Consider the following 21,629-nt stretch of genomic DNA (forward strand, 5'->3'; position numbering starts at 1 on the left):
TGTGTGTAAAATTATCATTCATATTAAATATGAATAAGCACTCTGGGAAAAATCTGTCAGAAACAATCTTGGGGTCTGTATGATGTCAGCGAGAGAGGAAAGCCTTAATAAGGTAAACTCGGGAGCAGCTCGGACTGCAAAGCTCACAGAAGCCCCACCTAGTTTAGATTTTCTGCTCGTGAGGAGCAGCAAACCAGCAAAACAACACTTAAAGTTTCAGATAGTGAATGGACTGAGCACAGTATAATGCAGAGTATAAGATGAATTCAGACTATTTGAAGTGTAACTGCTTTAATGAAAGAAAAACATGTATTAACACTTGTGTCTGTGGGACTGTATTAACTTCTTTTTACTTAAAATTCAGCAGAAATGATCTGTTTTGTTAGAGTCCACACTCTTTCCTCCACACCTGTATATTTTACAATCTTGTGGACTCTGCCGAGTGCTGTGCACATGTTGTAATGCTCTTACAAACACAAAGGTCCTTCTCTCTTCCCAGTGACCCCTTCAATCCTGGACAGATGTCACTCTCTCTCTTTTTTTAAATTCCTTTAAATGCCTTTCTCGAACATGCGCACAATCTGCTGTCTCTCAGTGGACTTACTTCATGTTGCCTGCATGCTGCCAGCCCACATGGACTCTGTTTGTGGATAGTTGGTGTGTGTGTGAGTGAGACACAGTAAGAGTGGTAGATTGGATCAGACCGTTTGACCTAAAATCCGAATTGTTACTTTTTTAGCTACAAATATCCTGTCGAGGATATCTGGATGCTCACGCGTGCTCCTGGTTAAATGTGTACACAGCCCTTGTTTCACTGAGCACTGAGTCTTTGTGATGAGTTGCACCTAAAATGTAATGAGAAACATGGGCCCGAGTGTCACCGATGCTCTTTGTCATTGTTGATGGCACAAAAACGTGTAGTAATTAACCTCTTTTCCAGGAGCATCTTTACAGAAAAGCAGGCCTCGCACACATACGCAGATCACTTCTTTCTGTGTTTTCAGCTGTGACGCTGCTGCATTTTACCACAAATCTGTTTTCCTGTTAATGAATTTGAGAAGGTGGCTTTGTTTCTGTGGAGGTTTTAAGACAGTTGCAATGAAAATAGGAGTATATAGTACATCATATTGAAACTATATAAGTTTTTTAAAAAATATATTAGGACAAGCATTTGGCTATTCCTCTCTGCAAAAACTGCTTCTTAATTAAAGCAGCGTACTTGGACAAAACAATGATGAAAATAAGCTTTTTTAACTATTTATTGTATATAAATATCAGAAGCTCTGTTATTCTTCTGTTTAACAAGTAAATATACTTTGGCCTTAGAAACTAGTATTTAAGTCTTAACGTGATTGTAGTACATACACATAAATGCATATTGTGTGTACTATAAATACCTAAATTATGTTGTTTAATAGCAGCCAAGCCACACAAATGTATGTGTACACAAACAGTACACACATGTGAGTGCAGTCAGACAAATGTAAAAAGGCTCAGCAGTAAAAATAAAGTCAAAGTCTGTGGTTTGTCTCATAGGTTTAAAATGCCCAGAGGAAGGGCTGAGTAGTTGGTAAACATGGCCACAACACCAACAAGTGGTTTGCAGCATTGCAGTGGTGAGAAGTTTTTCATGGATTTAGCCTGCACATAGATGGATTCAACAGGCAATACAAGGATTTGCTGTTCTGTGCATTGCTAATTATTAAAGCATGAATGAATAATGTAGAGGTCAGTCTCTAGAAAGTTCCAGTAGGTTTGATTAGAATCTGTCAGAGGGGCACCATCTCAGAGTTAGCTGAAACTCTATCAGGCATGCTCTGTAATTGATCTGTTATTATATACAAAAGTCTGCATCAGTGTGAGTGATTAATCTGTGCGACTTTAATTTATAGACTGTGATTGTTGGAACTGTTGAACTTTTATTAGAATATGATATATTTGTACACAATTTTTCTCTTTATCTTAGTTGATATAGTCTTCAGTGGTAATAATATCTTACTGAGGCTAAACCTCGGCAGACATGGGGTCAGGGAGAGACGCCCATCTACTGCGACCGGTTGGTGGTGATGGGACGGAGACGGGACAAAAGACACGCGGTGGAAGAGAGCCAGATATTAATAATAACTGATGACTGAATAAAGAGAGGTGTGAACACGTAGTGAGTGAAGACGAAACACCCAGTGCATCATGGGAGTCCCCCGGCAGCCTACGTCTATTGCAGCATAACTAAGGGAGGATTCAGGGTCACCTGGTCCAGCCCTAACTATATGCTTTAGCAAAAAGGAAAGTTTGAAGCCTAATCTTGAAAGTAGAGATAGTGTCTGTCTCCTGAATCCAAACTGGAAGCTGGTTCCACAGAAGAGGGGCCTGAAAACTGAAGGCTCTGCCTCCCATTCTACTTTTAAATACTCTAGGAACAACAAGTAGGCCTGCAGAGCGAGAGCAAAGTGCTCTAATGGGGAGATATGGTACTATATTAAGATAATATGGGGCCTGATTATTCAAGACCCTTGAATAATCAGGCCCCATATTATCAGGATGTTTTTCCACACAGAAGTGGCTGATTCTACAGCTGGTGACTTCTTGTTAAGCTCAGGAGTCATGTTGGTTTGACCTGTCCTGTGACTCTTTAATTATACAGGTCATTTTAGACAGTATGAGCAAACAACGGATAAAACCCTTTAGCTGGAGACTGCTTCACATACACTATAAGCTAATCTCCTAAATAAAGCTGATGTCAAGGAAAGGGGGAAGAAAAGAAGCTTCCTTACCAAATACAGAAACTGCAAGTTTCCATGGAAAGTCATTTTTTCAGTCACATGATTGAGATCTCATTTTGGATTGAGTCTCCTCATATGTTGGCTTCCCAGCAGATTATCTTGCGGTTTAGAGTGGCGATGACAGGTTGGCGTTGCTGGCACCCTCTCGGACTGGCTCGGAGTTTGGTTGTAGCAGAAGGGCAGTTTTGGTGGAGCCTCGGCAGACAGAATGGCATAGTTGGCAGAGTAGAGGGTGGCAGGGCTCAGAATACACCAGACTGAGTTGTAGTGGACTAGACAGGTTGGCGTGTATGGTAATGGTGCAGAGAAGCGGCCCTGAACAAGGCAGGTTTGACACCTTCGGTCTAGCGGGAGGAAAGGTGTGTGCGAGATGGGTGTGTAAATGTCATCACATTGTCTTATGTGTTCTTATGAATGTTCATGTATTCTTTGTGCTTCTCTTATTACGCTGTGGAAGGGCTCTCCCCTTAGCTTAGTACACCGGGTGTGTATCCACTGAACCAGGCACTCCTGCTTCCTGTTGGCCTCGGAGCCAACTTGTCGTTCTGCCAGCCATCGGTAACTTGGCACTCCTCCTCTTCCTTTTCCATGTGGCGATCACGTATGTCTGTCCACAAGGAAGGCTGTTAGGCTTTTACAAAAGGAATATGACATAAGGAAAGAGAGCGAATCATTTTCCTGCCTGAGCTTACGGGCACACATGTATTTTTTAAATTTTATGTCAGATTTATTTTTACATACCATATGTACTCTGTATTCCTACTTGTCTCTGAGGAGTATGGTCAGTCTTTGCTAGGAGGTATGCATATGGCAAAGGTCACAGGTCTGCACATTAAAATAATCCATTACATACACATAACACATATAACTTATGCACAGCATTAACACCCCGCAGGACATTACTTACTTTAATAACGCTTTGTGCATTATGCTGCACAACAAGCACATCCTCTAAATACTGGTGACACAAAATGTGTCATAACAAAATAAATAATTAAGCCGTTTCGAGTGCTCCTCTTCCCATTTGTTCAGCAGCTGAGCCAGAGCTCGGACCACCGAATGAGCTGTGAGTGGTGGCGAACCTCTTTGCCTCGTCTCTCTTGAACTTTAGCTCTTTTCACCACCGTAAATGCAGATAATAGTTGTACTGTAGAGAGGACAACTGTTCAATAAAACTCTGACACAACTGATGTGTTATTTGGACAGTATGGATAAATGCCCTCCTTAAAATGAATTAAAGGGCTTGGCAGGCAATTTTGCAGGTAGCACTTGGTATCTTCTCCAATGGACTCGATATAGGTACTCGATTGATTAATGCTGGCCTTTGGAGAAAGTAAATCAGGAGCAAAGTAGGACATATTGGACCTGGTTAGCTAGAACACTGGCGTTCCAATTTTTGTGTCTAAGGGACATCAGAGGTCAAGACAGAATTTGAAAGCATATCTATAATACACGGTCAGATGAAGGTGCTCTTTGAATGTGCGTATGCAGCATCTATCTAACACGACACCTAAAACATAGTTCTGTGTGCTTTGCTCGGCACATAAAATTAATCTCTTTTATCTTCTTGCTACCAATCAGTGCTTTAATGTAATGTAATGTTATGCAGGGCTAATAATCATGTATGCTTGATACAAAAGGAAAAACTGGACTTGCTAATGGCCTTTTAAACAATGAAAGCTATAAACCGATATAATGGTGATTCAGTCAGATTGCCGAGTTAAGATCTGAGGTTTATTGTCAGTCTGTTTGTTGATTATTTTGATTTACTGATAATTTCCTGATAACAGGAAATGCCCTCAAGTAGCCTGTTTTGTCATATCAACAATCCAACCTCAATTCATCGGTTGAGTTTATCCCCACATGTGTAATCCTGTGACTTGTCGATATGTTTTTATTTTATTTTTTTAATCATAATTGTAAGAAAATTAAACTTTGGCAACATCATTGCCGTCACACATTTTCCCAGAAACACCAGGTGTTTATCCTGTGCTTCGTGGATGTGCCTGTTCTAAGAAAATGAACAATATAATTTAACACGCAAAACCTAAATAAGAATGTAAAGAATGGGAGACGACTCAAATGAAGATTTAATTACTGCTGTTTTTTTTTTGTTTGTTTTTTGTTCCAACCCATAATCTCATTAACAATACTAACCTTCCTCAAGTGTTCCTATGTCATGTTTACTTTGGGCTTTTATCAGTTTCTGCACAACACTATGTCATTTGTTGTGCTGGAAAATGCATTAACAACAAGCACTGTGACTGCTTGTTGAGCCGAGATATTCAGGCTATTTAAGGGTAGTGCCATGAGTATTGCAAACACCAGGTTTAAAACAACACGTTCTCTCTTTCTGCCTATTTGTTTGTTCTGGTTCCCATGGAGACCTTCTCTCATCACTGCGTGTTATGGCAGAAAGCTCTTGACCCGTCTTCCCGCTCAGGCGTTAAGAGGTCATACCGGTCATAGTCGACAACCCAATGAAGCTGGTTGGTTTCCGCGAAATACATTTCCTCTGCACATGCAGATAATTACACACATTTCTGAGCCTTATATTTGTCTTCCTTTTTAAGTCACTTCCTCCAGTCACACATAAAAATCGACTTCTGTAAAACTGCTCTGACCAAGACACAATAAAAACTGAAGGTAAACAGCATTTGTGTTGCTGATCGTTGTGGCAGATAAAGAGTCATAAAATCTTGCAGCATAGATTTCCCCCCATTACGACACACTATACCAGGTAAAAGTAGACCTTAACTGTCATGCACAGCTCCCACTTTGTCTGCCGATCTTAAAGCACCACCCCATGACTTCTTTTTCAGGCTAAAATCAGGCTGTTATACACATCTCTGCATATATTAAAGAGAAAGTCATACACAGAGTTTCCATGAGGCCAAAGGCAAAGAGGTTAAAATGAGGTGGTGGAATTTAGCGTAACAGAGGGAAGATGTATAACAGCCCCTCACACGTTCAAATCTTCCTTTGTGTGTGTTTAAGTGTGGCCTGTCTCTTGCCCATCAAGCTCTGGTGTCATCTTTCTGCCATCTGCCACTGCCATCCTACTGACATGCGCACACACACACACGTGTGCACACACAGCTTTCCTATAATACTCTGTCTATTCAAAGCTTCTCTTCTCTTTAGTTTTGTGTCTTTTCTTTTTCAATATGTTCTGTTAAACACACAAAGGAAGCCGGCGTTGCCCAGGAATTCAAGAAATGCATTTACTGTGTTTGTATGTGCGATATGAATATTTAATTCAGCCCTTCCCTTCATCATGTATTAGTCATAGGACAGTCTGCTTAGGCTCAAAATAGTGCCTAGCAACCCAGAAAAACAAAATCCATAGTAGCTGTGGGTATGTCATGTACTGCTGCTCGATCATGTGGCCACAGCACTTGGTCTCCTTTCACATTTTCCTTTTCTTCCACACTTTCTCTTTTCTTTCCGCATGTCTGTCTCCAATGATTCAAGAAAACGATGAACATTTTTTTGATGTTGTGATTTCCATTCACACTTACTATTTGCTTTTCAAATTTGCTAAGCATTGTCGATTTTATATCGTGTGTCAGTTTTCGTCGTTTTTTGCTCGTCTGGCACACATTTTTAACTCTGACAGCCTGCTGTGTTTGTGCTCGCACCCACTGAGTATAGACAAAGTTAGACATTTACTACATTCTAAGAGTTTGCTTCCCAAAAGTGGTGATAATTGCAGGATTACTGACCCCACCATGCATACCAGCTGCCAGTCTTAAAGATAAACTAATGTAGGCTGAACGAAGCTGAGTAGAAATATGGCAGCAAGCTTGTATTCAGCACAAGAGCTTGAATTCAAGACCACGGAGCGCCAGAGTGACAGTTTGTAAAAGCAAGCATAAACTGTTTGCCGTTTGACGGTGTCGCCCAAAAGCTGAAATTTCTTCATTGAGGTAACCTTGGAAACGCTCTAAAATGTATATTAGCTGCCTTCTTAAAATTCAGTCCAGCAGGCTAATTATAACTCTGTGTGTCCTGTACAGTCAGTAAGTGTTGGTGATCACATCCCTGTACTGAACTCATATAACTTAGTCATGAAATAAAACATAACACTGTTGTCACTTGATGCCAGTGTGACTGATATTGTGAATCACTTGCTAAACAAGGCTGCAGTACACAGAAGAAGAGCTCGAATATCTGTTGATAAATGTTGGAGGGCTGTTATGAATAATGGAAGATTAAATGTGATGTTTGCTTGATATAAGTTTATGTTTAACTTGCCTCTAACAACAGTGAACAAAAGGGTTTACAATTCACTACATACACTGACGTGAAAGCTGAGAGTCGGCACTGCTTCACTTTCACTATTTCATTTATAAGCCCAGCATACTAGAGCCCCACTCCCACACACTGTGAGAAAAATCCCCATACTTCTTGACCACACTGCTCTTGCTGCAACTACAGTACATGGTATAATCTTCTTTTTTCAAGGTCTTAGCACCTGATAGTAGGTCAAAGTCTTAGGCTGTATGAGAAAATTTAAAAATGGATAATAAATACAGTTTAGAAATATATGTTAGCAGCAGTAAGAATGGGAATACAGGAAAAAAAACCTGTGTTTTTTTAAAAAAGGGATATGTGTAAAATGTAAATAAACTATATGTAATGTGTGTGCGAAATTATCCAGGCTAAAGAGTGAAAAAAGATATTAAAGCTAAATGATATTAGAACTACATTAGTGTATATGGCATGAGTAACTCACACATCTGTGAAGGCACCTTTAATGCTTAATGATTTATATAAAGGTTGTGGAGAAATATTCTGACACCCACGAATCTCTTTTCTGGGGAGGATTTTATTGTCTCATTCTACACCTGATACAGTACAAAAAGAAAGTTTCTGGGTGCAAAACGTACTCATTGAAAACTTCCTCAGTATGTCCTGAAACTATCAAGTAGAAGTAAATTAGAAACAAAGTAAGCTGTAAATTGTTGAGCAGCTGAAATTCAGACAAGAGTGGAGGTGCGGGGAAAGCTCTTTAAAAACCAGGAAATCTTCCTTTCAAATCTCAAATGTATTCATCGTCTCTCATGTGTTTTGAAAGCTGTTGCACAGATCCAGTCCTCAGTTTCAGCAGCTGTTGTCTTCCAATTAGTTTCCAATTAAATGTAGAGTTTTGGAAATTACTGAATTCTCTTTTATTACATTTTTTAAAGGCTAGTCCATGACTGAATCAGTTGCTAATTGTTTTATTATCACATGCAGCTAATAATTACACATGCACTCCATCATACGACAGGGGCCTGGCATGGAGGACGTGTAATGGACAAGGCTTAAGTCTAGTTCTGGACTTCCAGCTTTCTGTACTACATCATGCAGTTTGGATTCCTAAAAGAAGCCGGAAACATTGTTAAAATCTCCTGACATATTGATAAGTGCAGTCATAAGTACAGCAGGCCTTCTTTTGAGCAGATATCTGTAGCAATGAAGCCAGATTAAGAAAGCCTGAAGACTGATCCATTTAAGAAGAGACTTTGACATTGTGCTTGTGAATGCTTTTAAGTCATCTTCAGTACTTTTCTTCTCAGATTTCACTAATGCTAATTTCATAAGCATCCCAATATAAATATTAATACTCTCACTAATGAGGGCTTGCAAAGATGACTGAAATTAATCCTACTTAACTTAATCCAATCCTGCACAGTCCATGCCAAATTGAGAATTAATTTTGAATTCTATTTTAAAGTTAATTTTGTTGCCACATTAAAGACCATATTTAGCCCAACTTTTCCTTCTCTCCGACAGGTGGATTAACCAGCACGGAGAAGCCTCTGGAACTTATTAAACCAACGGCACACAACCATTTTGGTAGGGCTTATTTGTCTGTTTAACTGCATGTATGTGAACTGTGTTTGGATCGGTGTTGATGGCTTGGATCAGTCTTGTCATTGTTTGGATTCACCGTATAAATTTTTATTACAGGTTTTTACAGGTTGGTCAGAAATGATACCCGGGTAGTCGATGACATTTAAACCAAGCTCTCAAATGGTAATAAGGGGCCAAAAAGTTTGCAGGGAAAATATCCCCAAAATTCATTACACCACCATCCAAACTGTTGGTTCCAGGGGGGGCTGGGTACCAGGGTACCAGGGGGGCTGGTTAGCCTCAGTTTCCTGTTCTTGGTTTACAGGAGAAGCACACGGTGTGGTATGTCTGTGAAGGTTCTCAGTCATTAATCATGACATATTACTTGATAAACTGGAGTACTACGGCATTAGAGGAGTGGTGTTAGAATGGGTAAAGAGTTATTTGAGAGACAGGCAGCAATTTGTGAAAATTGGGGAATATCAGTCAGAGTGTATGGACATTGTTTGTGGAGTTCCGCAGGGGTCAGTATTGGGACCAAAGCTGTTTATCCTCTATATCAATGATATATGCAGAACATCAGATATACTACAGTTTATTCTATTTGCAGATGATACAAATATTTTTTGTGCTGGAGAGAACTTACAGCAGCTTTTGGAAATTGTCACACAAGAAATGATTAAACTGAAAACATGGTTTGATAGAAATAAGCTATCATTAAATTTGGAAAAAACTACATTTATGTTATTCGGCAATTGTAAAAAAGATGCAGGAGCAAAATTATTAGTAAACAATGTTGAAATAGAGCAAGTTTCGGATACAAAATTTCTGGGTGTGATAATAGATAACAAAATCTGCTGGAAACCTCACATAAAGCATATACAAGCCAAACTGTCAAGAAGCATCTCCGTACTAAGTAAAGTTAAATATTTTTTGCCTTCCAAATCACTCCGGGTACTTTATTGTTCACTTATATTGCCATATTTGGAATACTGTGTGGAAATTTGGGGAAACACATATAAAACTGCACTTCAACCAATATGTAAAATTCAAAAAAAAGCAATCAGGATGATTAATAAAGCAGGATTTAGAGACCATACTAACATCATGTTTTTGAAATTAAAAATACTGAAGTTTATGGATCTTATAAAATATAAAACTGCAAAAATTATGTACAAGGCCAGATACAATATGTTACCAGGAAATATACAGAGGATGTTCTATGACAGAGAAGGAGACTATGAATTGAGGGGGAAATTGAATCTAAGGATTCTTAAAGCACGGTCAAAGGTTAAAACCTTTTGTGTCACTATTTATGGGGTAAAACTGTGGAATAGTTTTACTATAGATCTACAGCAATGCTCAGGAATTAGTAAGTTCATGAAAATACTTCGAAAACTGATTTTGGAAGAATATGATACCGATAAAGATGATCACCCATTGTATGTATAAAAATATCAAATTATATCCAAATTATATCAGTCACGGTAGCCAAGTTTATATAGGTTCTCCTCGTGTATCGTGTGGAGTATGTGATGATGGGAATTAGGTGAATTATGTGGGATCAATAAGATGTTGAGCAGGGGTAGGAATTAATAAGTATGTTCATACTTCTTCCTACTCCTTTTCAGACCAAACATTGTTACATTATGTCAGACGATTTTGTTTTATTTCATTATATATTTTTTGTTTATCTGAACACATACGTGTGTGTGTGTGTATATCTACATATATATTCGTATCTGTAAATGAAAATATATGTAGTGTGTATATATTGTTTTTTGTTTTATATGTCTGAAACAAATAAAGATACAATACAATACAATACAATACAATGGTCATCGTAGTCTAAGGAGCTTGGAAAGAAAAGCGTCTGGACTTCTTTAAGTTGCTTGAAGATATTTCACCTCTCATTCGAGAAGCTTCTTCAGTTCTAGGGTCAAATGGTGGAGTCCTAGATTTAAGCCGTGTGGGAGTTTCCCCCCCCAAAGAGGGACAGTGGACCCCCCCCCCCCCCCCCCCCCCCTGATGATCCTCTACCTAATCACATGAGCCAAGGTGTGAAAACGGGTGTAGGCCACAGTCAGCCAAGCCCCACCCTATCATGGGATTTTCTGAGGTCAGAAGGCCCAGGATATGAGCGGGCGTTAAGGCGTCTGGGAAGGAATCTCAAAACTGGATTATAGATGGCAGACAGTTTGTGCCGTAAACCACCGCCTCTGTTCAAAGAGGGTCGCTCATAGTGGACATACATAGCTTCTTCCATTCCTCTTTCAAAACCATCGTGATGTGGTGTTCTGCTGCTACAGCGCATCTGCTTCAAGGTTAGACGTTTTGTGTGTTCAGAGATGCTCTTCTGCGTATCTTGGTTGTAACGAGTGGTTATTTGAGTTCGTGTTGCTTTCCTATTAGCTCGAAACAGTCTGGATAATCTCCTCTTATCTCAATGGGGCTTTTTCACCCAGAGAGCTGCTGCTAACTGGATCATTTCTCTGTGTTGGATCATCGTAGAAATGGTTATGTGGTGAAAATCCCAGCAGATCAGCAGTTTCTGAAACACTCAGACCAGCTTTTCTGGCACCAACAACCATGCCACGTTCAAAGTAAATTAAATCACTTTTCTCCTCTCTGTTCTGTTGCTCTGTTTGAACTTGAGCAGGTCATGTTGACAGTGTCTGCGTGTGCACATGCGCTGAGTTTCTGGCATGTGATTACCTGATTAGATACTTGGATAATGAGTATCTAAACCTGTTCAGTAATGAGCAGTTGAACAGGTTATCCAGTACAATTAATTCAGTGGTGTACATCTTACATGTGTTTACTGAGAGCTGAGCAATTGATCCAGTCTTGTCTTTGGGTGGTGTACACCACAGGTGATTACAGAACATTAATGCTCAGAGGTGATCAGGTTTCTCTTGCTTGCTAATATGTGGCTTAAGAGTACACCCTGTCAGTGTCTGATTATGAGGGAACTTATCATTTAGGCCCAGCCATGCAATCATTTCCACTAGCTGACGTTGCGTGTTGTTTTTAGTACATGACAATTTGCTATTCAGTGACAGACTCCGTTTAGAATTCGCTCTGCGTGTGTCACTTCACGTGAAAGTGCACGTGGCACAAGCAAATTTGGTTGGAACTTCATCTTCTTGTTGACTGGAACGTAGGATGATCGCGCCACATAAGCATGTCATCAACCCACAAGCGGTATGTTTGTCCCATGTGGCAGGACGAAATGCTGATGCAGCAGTGATGTCACAGATATGGGTGCCAAGGCTCGGAGCTGTAGCCTGCTAATAGTATGTTTCATTGCCTGCAGTGGTGACCCACGTAATGGCATAAACACACAGACAGACGCATGCACATAGACAATGGTGCAGAAGCTTTAGGCATTCGTGATCTTTAGATTGGTATCCATCCCGCAGTACTTTGAGGCGGAAAGCTTACTGGTGCCAAATACAAAGCACGAGAGTGATTGTAAAGGACTAACTTCAGTGACAAGAAGAACCATGAATCCTCCGGATTGTAAGGCCTCTGCTTTGATCTCACCAGCAATGAGTCAGTCCAGGAGACACGAAAACAACTCAACCGACTGCCTACATCCATGTATTTAATAAAACCCAAAACAACAAGTGGCTCTCAGAGGCTTTCAAGTTTCATTTTAGTTTTCATTTAAGTATAAAAAAATGTTAAAACCCCTGCTTTATGAATGAAATTGAAATAGAGTGTTTTTAGAGTTTCTTAGCAAAGCTGTAAATCTAGAAAGTTTTAGTCTTCCATAAAATTTGATGTCTGCAAGAAAGCTTTGGTGTAATTATGCGTTTATTGGAGCTTGGAGCATAATATAATGCATGTACAAAATTATACCCCATTAGACCAACACACTTTATCCCCTCCTGCTCTACTCCTCGGTTAACTTTGGGCTAGATGCCTGCCTTTGTTGAGCTGGTATCTATAATATGGAGAGAAATGAACTTAATGATATTGACATTTACAAGTCTTTAACTGACTCCCTAATGAGAGAGCGAAACAAAAAGAATATGAACGTGTGGGCGAGTGAGCAAACTGAAAGGGGAAGTAAATGTGAAACTTATTAATGTACTGCAAGTCTGAGATTTGTAGAAAGTGTTAGAGCTCCACTGTAGCCTGTGTTCTCTGCTAATAGTGACAAGCAGGGATTAACCTTTGACCCCTTTCTCATGTGGTGGATAGGACCAATGGGGGTTAAACCTGTGTTATATACAAAATCGCATCACTGTGTAATGATACATTGACATTCACAAAAATGGAGAAGAGAAACTAACCCTGTGTCATATGAAAGAAGTGAAAGTAGTTTCTTAAAGGCACTATTTTTTTGTGTGTGGTATGACTCATGTTTGTCACCATATCAACAAAGAAGCAGTTAAAAAATAAATTGTTTGAATTTATTTCAAGGCTTTAGTCACTTCCTCCATACAAATTGCTATAAATTGAAATATCAATAAGACCTCACTGACACAAGCTTACAGACCAGTAAATGACCACCTGGTAACCTCCAGCTTCTAAGAAAAAATTTGGTTTTCCTGATTGGTTGGCAAGTGGTTGCAAAGAGAATGCTGCACCAAAAAACTGATTGCCTCGGACGCCTGCACTTCCTACAGAAGACGGAAGGCGCCCACGCACTTGCAAACCGAGTCGCAGTAAAACTGAAAAAGACATGACACATACTGGAAAGTGGGCACTTTAAAACTTTTTTTAAAAATGTGACTTACCTTTCCAAAGGTGAAACTTCAGAAGGTGGAAGATTTCCATTTCTAGTTTGGACTAGAGATGGACCGATCCGATATTACGTATCGGTATCGGTCCGATACTGACCTAAATTACTGGATCGGATATCGGAGAAAAATAAAAAATGTAATCCGATCCATTAAATATCACGAAAGCACCTCACAAAACTTGCAACACGCCGTAACTCACCTCAGAACGTTAGCACGTCGGAGCAGTATGCATCACGTGATAGAGCGGCTGTGGCATGCGGACCCGTCGGTGGTCTGGATAGCATGTGGAGCTTCGCTAGCAACCCAGCATTTCATCTCCGACAAAGTTATCCCGAGAGAAGTAAAGCAAGTGTGTAAGTCCATCTCTGAATGTTTGTAAAGCATTCCTGCGTTAAGCTTAACAAGCGACTGCCTCTTCTTGCTGCTACTTCAATGATGAAACTGCTTAACGATCAGCTGATCGGCTTTTCTGTCGGGAGTCCGTCTCTCTTGTTTGTTTTTGGCCCACTTTGCACCAGAAAGAGGAAACCAGCGGCTGAACAACAGCAGCATGTTTAAGCTTGATAAGCTGTTGTTAGAATTTATTTAATATTACTTTCTACTTGAGGATCTTTTTCTGACGCTGGTAACTGTGCAGGGGCGGATCTAGCAAAGTTTAGCCAGGGGGGCCGATAGGGCATTAACAGGGAAAAGGGGGCACAAAGACATACTTTTCTTTCTTATTCTCATTTAAAATGTCGAGCTTTTAATAAATAATTATCTGACACCCAAAGTTTTAATTTGATGTAAAATGAATAGAAGTCAATTACTGTATATAGTAACTATTAAGTCTAATATATATACCCTAGTAAGCTATAGTACTTTTTCCTTTGAGAAGGTACCATCTGTGCAGTCTGCAATTTTGTTGAAGAAAGATGTTGAATCTATTTAATATTTCTTGAAAAATAATTGATTTCTGTGCATTTTTTTCACACTGCATCAAATTAAGGTTGATTACGTTGATTAAGCATCATGAGGTGGCGCGTGAGGGGTGGTTCCCTATTTTTTATTTATTTATTTTTGTTGTTGCTGGGAGTTGGAACCCTATTAGTTAGGTTGCTTAATATTTATGCTAAGTACTCTTTAAAATACCAGAATAGGGAGGATGGTGTAGGTTTAAGTTTATTAGATTGATCAGTATTGCTGAACTATGAAATATTTTTTTTTTGCATACAGGTATAACAGAATAGCTTTAGTGTAGTTGTTGTTTTAAACTTGAGTATGAACTTATACAAAATGCAGCAAGATATTTAAAAAACAGTTTTGTTGATTAAAAAACACTATATCGGATTCATATTGGTATCGGCAGATATCCAAATTTATGATATCGGTATCGGTATCGGACATAAAAAAGTGGTATCGTGCCATCTCTAGTTTGGACCACAGTCTCCTGTTTCACAACTGTTAGACAAGTTAGTACCTTCCATACAAACTACATGTGACTATAGCAAATGCTAATTTCTTTCCTCTTGTGGTGGTTGTAAGGTGGTCTCCAACTGGTCTCTACGTCTGTGTGACTGGCTCCATAAATTACAATGTACATTACACTTTAAATGCTGAGAAGCTGTACACAAAATGTCCCACAGTGTATTTAGAGTGGAAAAAATATTTCTAGGGCATTATATTACATTACTTTCTCTTGTGATGATGTTTCAGTTATATTACACCAATTCCCTGTGAGAAAGAGTTTGGCGATGGTAGGAAGGAAGATCTGTTGTCTAACAGGAAGAGACCTGGCAGAACCAGCATCAGGGAGAGGCATCCATCTGCTGGGCCGGTTGGTGGGTGAGATGAAAGGGGAGGCAGCACAGAGAGGACACGGTGCCTCTTTTGACTGTTTTAATTGAAATACACAGGTACTCATAGCAGATTCCATTGATAATTTGACTTGCAGGAGTCAGTACTTCATGGCTCTTCATTGGGGTGCTTATCAAGTCAATGAGGTTAAAGTGAAGGGAAGTAGCTGTAAAAAGGATAAACTAAATAAAAAGAAAATCAGAGATCCGATTAACTGAACTGCCACAAAATTGATGTTGAATAGTGTCGATAGTACGCACACTAACAACAAAGGGCAGTGAAAAATGCAGAATTCCTGCTTTTTTGCACTTTCAGAGGTTGTTTTTTTTTTTCATTAAGACATTTGATGTATTGTAGATAATTTTCTTGCAGAGCATCGAGTATTGCAAAACTGCTGTCATGATACCATCATTGTGGGCAGCACACAGAAATAGTGTTTCATCACAGGTTGCAGCCACCCATACTGTGTATACCACAAAGGATCCGCCATAGATGGAAGATTAACCGGTTCTCTTCAAAGCTAGTACAGTTGTATTTCCACAGTTAACTCGCTGGACTGAGATGCTGAATAAATTCACTTGAAAATGTGGAGACTGTTCCAACCCTAAGAATAACTAAATGTTTAAATGCCTGCCAAAAAAAGGACAACAGCATTTTATTGGAATAGGTACAGTACAATGGTCTATTAACACATTCATACGATGTGTTAGAATTAATTAAGTGGGTGCCAAGAGCAACAGTAACACTTCCTCTGTGTGTGTGTGTGTGTGTGTGTGTTTATTTGATTCTGCAAAGTCCATTTCAACACAGACCTTAATGAGATGCTAACAGCATCAGTGAGTGGTGCCGACCTTAAAGCCACAAGTCTGTGACTGTGCATTTTCTTTCTTTTTAAAGTTTCAGATCAAAATTTGAGTCAATCAGGCGACATGATGAATGCTACTGAAATTTAAAAATGAGGGAGATAATGAGGAAGACTCTGATAGAAACAGATTTGGGTGCATATTAATCAGGATGACTAAATTGCACCCAGGAGGAGGTACTGTAAGAGGAACAGAAGTCTGCACCTTCCAGAGTCACTTCCACACTTTGGATGTGAATGTAGGTTTGAGCAGCTGCTTCTATCAGTAAATGCACATGTGACATTAGACAAGGATGTGAAAATTACAGGCTAAACAAACGTGTATTAAGTGAGTTTTTTTGTGTGTGTGTTTGTGCTTAGTTTGGCTTATCTATCCATCCATCCCATCATATAGGCTAAACTGGGCTTTTTTTTTCCCCCCTCGGTGAGCCAAAACAGCTTTCTCCCACTCTGCACAAATTAGCAGCAGCCCACGCTCCACTCACACATAACTGTCAGAGCACAGACGCTGCAGGGAGCGAGGAGGAGGGAGGGGAAGGTGAGAGAAGTGATGAGGAAGGAGGAGGAGAGAGGAAGACAAATTGAGAGAAGAGGATGGAAAATAGAAGAGTAAAGTGGGAGCAGAAGTGACAGATTATGTAGACCAGAAATGCTTTTGTAGCTCACAGAAGGACTTCGTTATGGCTCCTTTCATCATTGCCTGCCTGGCATGCACCGTCGTAATCGGCAAGAAATTTGACAGCAGTATTTCTTTTTTTCCTTTTCAGTTTTTTAGTCTTAAGGCTTTGTGCAGTGTCCATTTTCCGTCTGCACAGTGCTGATATTAGGGCTGAGCTGAATGAGAGGCTTTGAGCAAGCCTGCTAAGAACGAGGAGCTGTTCACACAGGAAGTGGCAGACCTGTTGGTCAGCTCCTGTTGTCTGGCTGAACTGCTTATCTTATCGTATCTTTATTTAGAGTTGTCAATAATCTATGAACACTTAAGAACCTGAGAGCAGGTTAGTGGGAGGAGAAGAATAAATGCAATGAAAGGAGATGGTAAGAGGCAGGAGAACCGCAATTTGAGTAGAAGAGAGCCTGGATAAGTAGAAAAAGAGGAACGAGGAAAGGCACATTATGCAAATACCAGCAGCCTCATTACCATTTCAAAACTCTGGAAAGGAAATCAGAAAAAAAGTGGAGAGAAACATTTTTGGACTACACCAAATTCTTTCCCCCTCTGCATCTGCATCTCTCTGCACATGCACAGGATGCTCATTGGCATAATGCATTTCCTAGAATTAACCGCTGACAGCTAAATCGCTAACCTCAACCTTAACCCCGCAGAAATGTTCTCCCTTCAGTGATGCTGAACTCCAATAATTTAGTGCAAATTTGGAAATAACAGCAAAGCAAGGACAGAAGAGAGTGGAAACGCAGCCGAAAGAGGGAAAGGGTTGGTGGTGAAAAGCCAGAGATGGAGAGCGAGGTGTGTTCCAGAGGACACCACTTGTGTAGGTCACCATGACCAGACACTTGTCTGCCAGCCAGACCCCTGCTGCCTCCCTCCCTACTCGCTGGAACAGAGAGTTTCGTGTATCTGCGCATGAGTGTATGCTTGACCTTAATCCTGACATTGTTGTTTTGTGTGTTGGTGTTAGCTCCCACTCTGTTAATGTAAAGGAACATGCTTTACGTCACAATGGGTCAGATTTGCTTGTGGTACAACCTCATTTCTTTCTTTCATTCTGCTCGTTAACTTCTCATTTCTCTTCCGTACGACATCCTGTCATCACATCCTTTCATGTTTTTTGCTTTTGTATGCTGAAGAACTCATTAGGAAAACAAACTTCCCCTCAGGAAAACCTTTGAAGTATCGCCACACATTATCATCACATTACCCTTTTCTTTTTTTTTAATCACAATGAGTGTAAGCACTAAAACATACAATTTCAAGACTGAGTCATCCATTTAAACTGAGGACGTAGGTCACAGATAAATAAACGGAACATTATAACCTTGTGAATTTTTAGTCCTAGATCCCAGCAGTGTCACTTAGAGTCCACACCTTTTCCTAATTCCTAACCGAAGGCCACCTGTTTAATACGTACATGCTCACCAGGGAACCCACAAGGCTGTCGGGTCCTGGTTCCAGCCCCCCATATGGGCCCCCAGAGCCACCTACCAACCCCCTCCCCATCCTTGTCACTCCCTGACCTGGCATGGATTCCCCTGCTTGGTGCCAGGTTGGTGTAGGCAGGAGCTGGTGGGCAGCTGCTACTTTTCTGCTTAACCACCATCACTAGCAGAAATACACACACACACACACACACACACACACACACACACACACACACACACACACACACACACACACACACTAACAAAGACGATGCTCAGGAGATTTTTCCAATGGGTTCTCTGAAACTTCAGATGAGCTAAGATATAATCCTCTGCCCTTTGCTTCGTCACGACTTATTTTTCCCAAGCGGAACAGAGTAATTTAACTATTTTTAATATTCCTTAGAGGCTGATATAAAGTCCTCGGAGCATACAGCCACGAGTTTAAGGCAGAATCCTAAAACAAACCTAAAGCTGTCGGAGAGCATGAGGTGAAATCAAATCTGATCCTGAGCGAAAGATAGGCGTTACAAAGGGAATACAAGGCAGTGTATTAGAGCCTGATTATATTTACAGACATAGCCTGAGGTTGTGGCCTTCATGTCAACCCCCTTAAAGAGACACACACACATACACACTCTTCACATTTGGGCATAAAAAAGTATGGCGGAGTGCTTCGAGCCAGACTTGTTTTCGTCTTCCAGCAGAACAGGCATTGCCTTAACCTACTTTGTCTGCATCAGTGCCATTATCCTGACAGCCTCGGCAGGTTCTGCATGAGACTTTGTGCGGATGTCATATAGGGAGAAAGATTTTACCATGTTACCAGGTTATAAATATTGCATTTGGCCCTGTTACGGCTGACTGTCATGGCTTTTAAAAATCTACCAGACGTCTCAAGAGTGAGGCTGTGTTAGTCAATGTTTGTGTACGAATACATAAATAAACCACAAAAAAACCCCAACCTTCATTTTTGATGTGAGATAGTAACATTTTGGGGCACAATGGGAATTGGTGAAGAGGAGAGATGTGGGGATTTGAAGTGCCAGCGAAGGTGTGGTTGTGTAGTATTACAGGACAGCAAAATGGAAACGTTTTTTAATGATGGTTTTTCTACTTTTGCATTCTGATCACAAGGGAACCAACCCTGATCGTAACACTTTTAAAATTTGTTTTTATTTCCTCGTGTGTTTGTTCACGTCACAGAGTTGAAGGGGAAATTCCACAGGAACAGTTGAAGGTAGGCCTGGAAACTTTGTGACCAAATCACAAACGTTTTAAAACAGTCCAGTGAAATCGTCACGCATCCGCTATATAAACCATGACCCGTCTGCACCAGGCACGACTTTCTGTTTCGGCAGAGCAAAGTTGTCTAAATTCTGTGTTTGGTTTTTGGTGTCTCCTGCGATTGTGACGCTTTGGGTCGCATCTTCGCTCAAAGTTCACCATGGTTCAACTCTGTGGGAAAGTTCAGCCTGGGTGAACTTCCCCTGAGGAAGGTGGAGCTTTTGAGGTTGTATTGATTTGCTTTCAGTAGAAAAAGTACAAATATGTGCATTGTGGCTTCATGCAGATGAAGGAAGTGTTATTGCTGCTGTGGGGCTCTTGAATGAATACAGCCAGGCTGTGAGTATAGACTGCATATAAAGTATATCTTTCTGAAGGTACTTGATGAGCATTTCCACCTTTGCTCTCTTGGATCATAATAAAAAATAGCTTAACCTGTGCACTTTATGCACGAGAGAGATTTCACTGCTCATTAGGTGATCTGGCCTTCAATGGTCTGAAACATTGTTTGTGTGTTGTGTGACAGCTAAGCAATAAGACGGCCTGTTGCCATCAATAAATAGGTTGTTTTTACTGTTTTTCTGCAGCTATAAAAAGCTCAAGAGTGGGATAGACGTAGTGCATCAATAATGAGACTTTTTCAAAATGATTTTGCCTGTTTGCTCTTTGCGGGCAATGGAAAAATAAAAATGCATTGTTTGTGATTAAACCTGGAGTGGTCAGAGATATAAAAGTCCCTGAACACAAAGAAAAGCATGCTTACATAGGGAGTTGGTACCACTGCCTTGAACACAACTTGAATGCAGAATACAGATTGTGGCATAACCAACAAGCTCTGCAGACTTTCTTTGTCTTGCATTGATTCTGTTAATCTGCAGCTGTGGTTTCCCTCGCTCTTTCCCTCTGCCTGTTTAAGAAAGACTCGAACGGTAACGTATTAGCATGTGCACGCTAGAATGCGATATAATCAGCAGGCAGTATTGTGAATACTCTTTTTTTTTTTTTTTTTTTTCCCCTCCTCTTTCTAAGTTCTCATCAATTACCACATCAGAGTCTCCAGTTCCTTTAAAGCCATTTGTAAAAGTAGTGTTTGTCTGTTTATATGCAAATGGATATGTTTCACATTTGACTCCAACTATGCATTGCCCTTTCACTTCCTGTCAAACTCACTTATTAATGCAGAGGTGTGTTTTGTAAAGGCTTTTAAAAGCCTTAGTAGAAATATATGGCTCTGGAAGAGTCTTCTGGAAGCTATTATGGATGACCACTCCAGGGCTCAGACCTTTGCTTTCTGCTCGCAAAGAATTTGTTACCATTTGTCCAGGACACCATCACAACCAAAGGTTAGCTTTCCTTGGTCCTGGAAAAGGAGTTCATTATAAATAAGCCCACAGGCTAATGACTACGGCATGGCTGTCAGTGATAGACTGTACTTTACCGCAGACTCATTTAAGAGAAGAAATAGACAATGGTTTTCTGCCTGCACCAATTTTCTAAGTAGAGTAGAAGATGGTGCCGAGAATGACGAGAGGTGGGCGTTTTGTAGAACTGAAAAAGTGAATATCAAGAATAGACTTTCTAATCTGTGTATCTCTTTATCAGATATCTCTAATCTTCTATGCTTACAGTTTCTGTAATAGAAAATAATCAGAGTAAAAACGAAGTATAAATAGGTATTTGGAAAAAAAAAAAAAAAAAACCTTTTAAAGGGCAACAAGTCCTTAATATAGCCCCACAAGATGATATTTGTTTATCCTCCATTTACATCTGTGGTCATCTTTGTGTTTGTTTGTCTGTGGTTTTATTTTTCCTTCATTGTTGACAAGGCCGTAGTAAACAACAGCTTCATTGCTCATGAAGAGTCTGAGATTTGAGCGGTTGGTGTTCTTGTGACCCATGTGATTGTAAGAGCACAGGGAGCAGTGCGGTGGGCTGACGTCTTTCATAAGTTCAGTTTAGCATCACTGAAAGCTAATGGGTCTCTGTCTGCTGTGAGCTCGGCGAAGGCATAACAATTGAGATGGAGCGAGACGGTATAAAATATGAATGAACGGAGTTCCTCGCTGCAGCTGGCAGCTCGAAGCCTCTCTTTCTGTTATCTTTGCTGCGTTTTTAAGGTGTTTTTAAGCCTTGATGTTTTCAGTTCCTCAGAACTGCCAGAATTTATAT

General features: G+C 40.2%; 1 protein-coding gene across 2 annotated transcripts in view; it reads left to right on the forward strand.

Annotated features, from left to right (window-relative positions):
• The window catches only part of hdac4 (histone deacetylase 4), a 126,479-nt gene that overhangs the window by 45,140 nt on the left and 59,710 nt on the right, over positions 1–21,629 (forward strand). Inside the window, exon 3 of one of the 2 annotated variants that reach the window (XM_086265811.1) lies at positions 8,562–8,624. The exons of the other annotated variant lie outside the window; for it this stretch is intronic. Within the exon in view, the coding sequence (XP_086121937.1) occupies positions 8,562–8,624 (63 nt within the window). The remainder of the gene's footprint in view (positions 1–8,561; positions 8,625–21,629) is intronic. 2 annotated transcript variants of the gene reach the window in all.

Source organism: Aulonocara sp. 'chitande type north' Nkhata Bay, linkage group LG16 (genome assembly GCF_057382095.1).
Source record: "Aulonocara sp. 'chitande type north' Nkhata Bay isolate Kocher_YH1m ecotype deep benthic linkage group LG16, A_spYH_male_GT1.1, whole genome shotgun sequence".
In the NCBI taxonomy this organism is placed as follows: domain Eukaryota; kingdom Metazoa; phylum Chordata; class Actinopteri; order Cichliformes; family Cichlidae; genus Aulonocara; species Aulonocara sp. 'chitande type north' Nkhata Bay.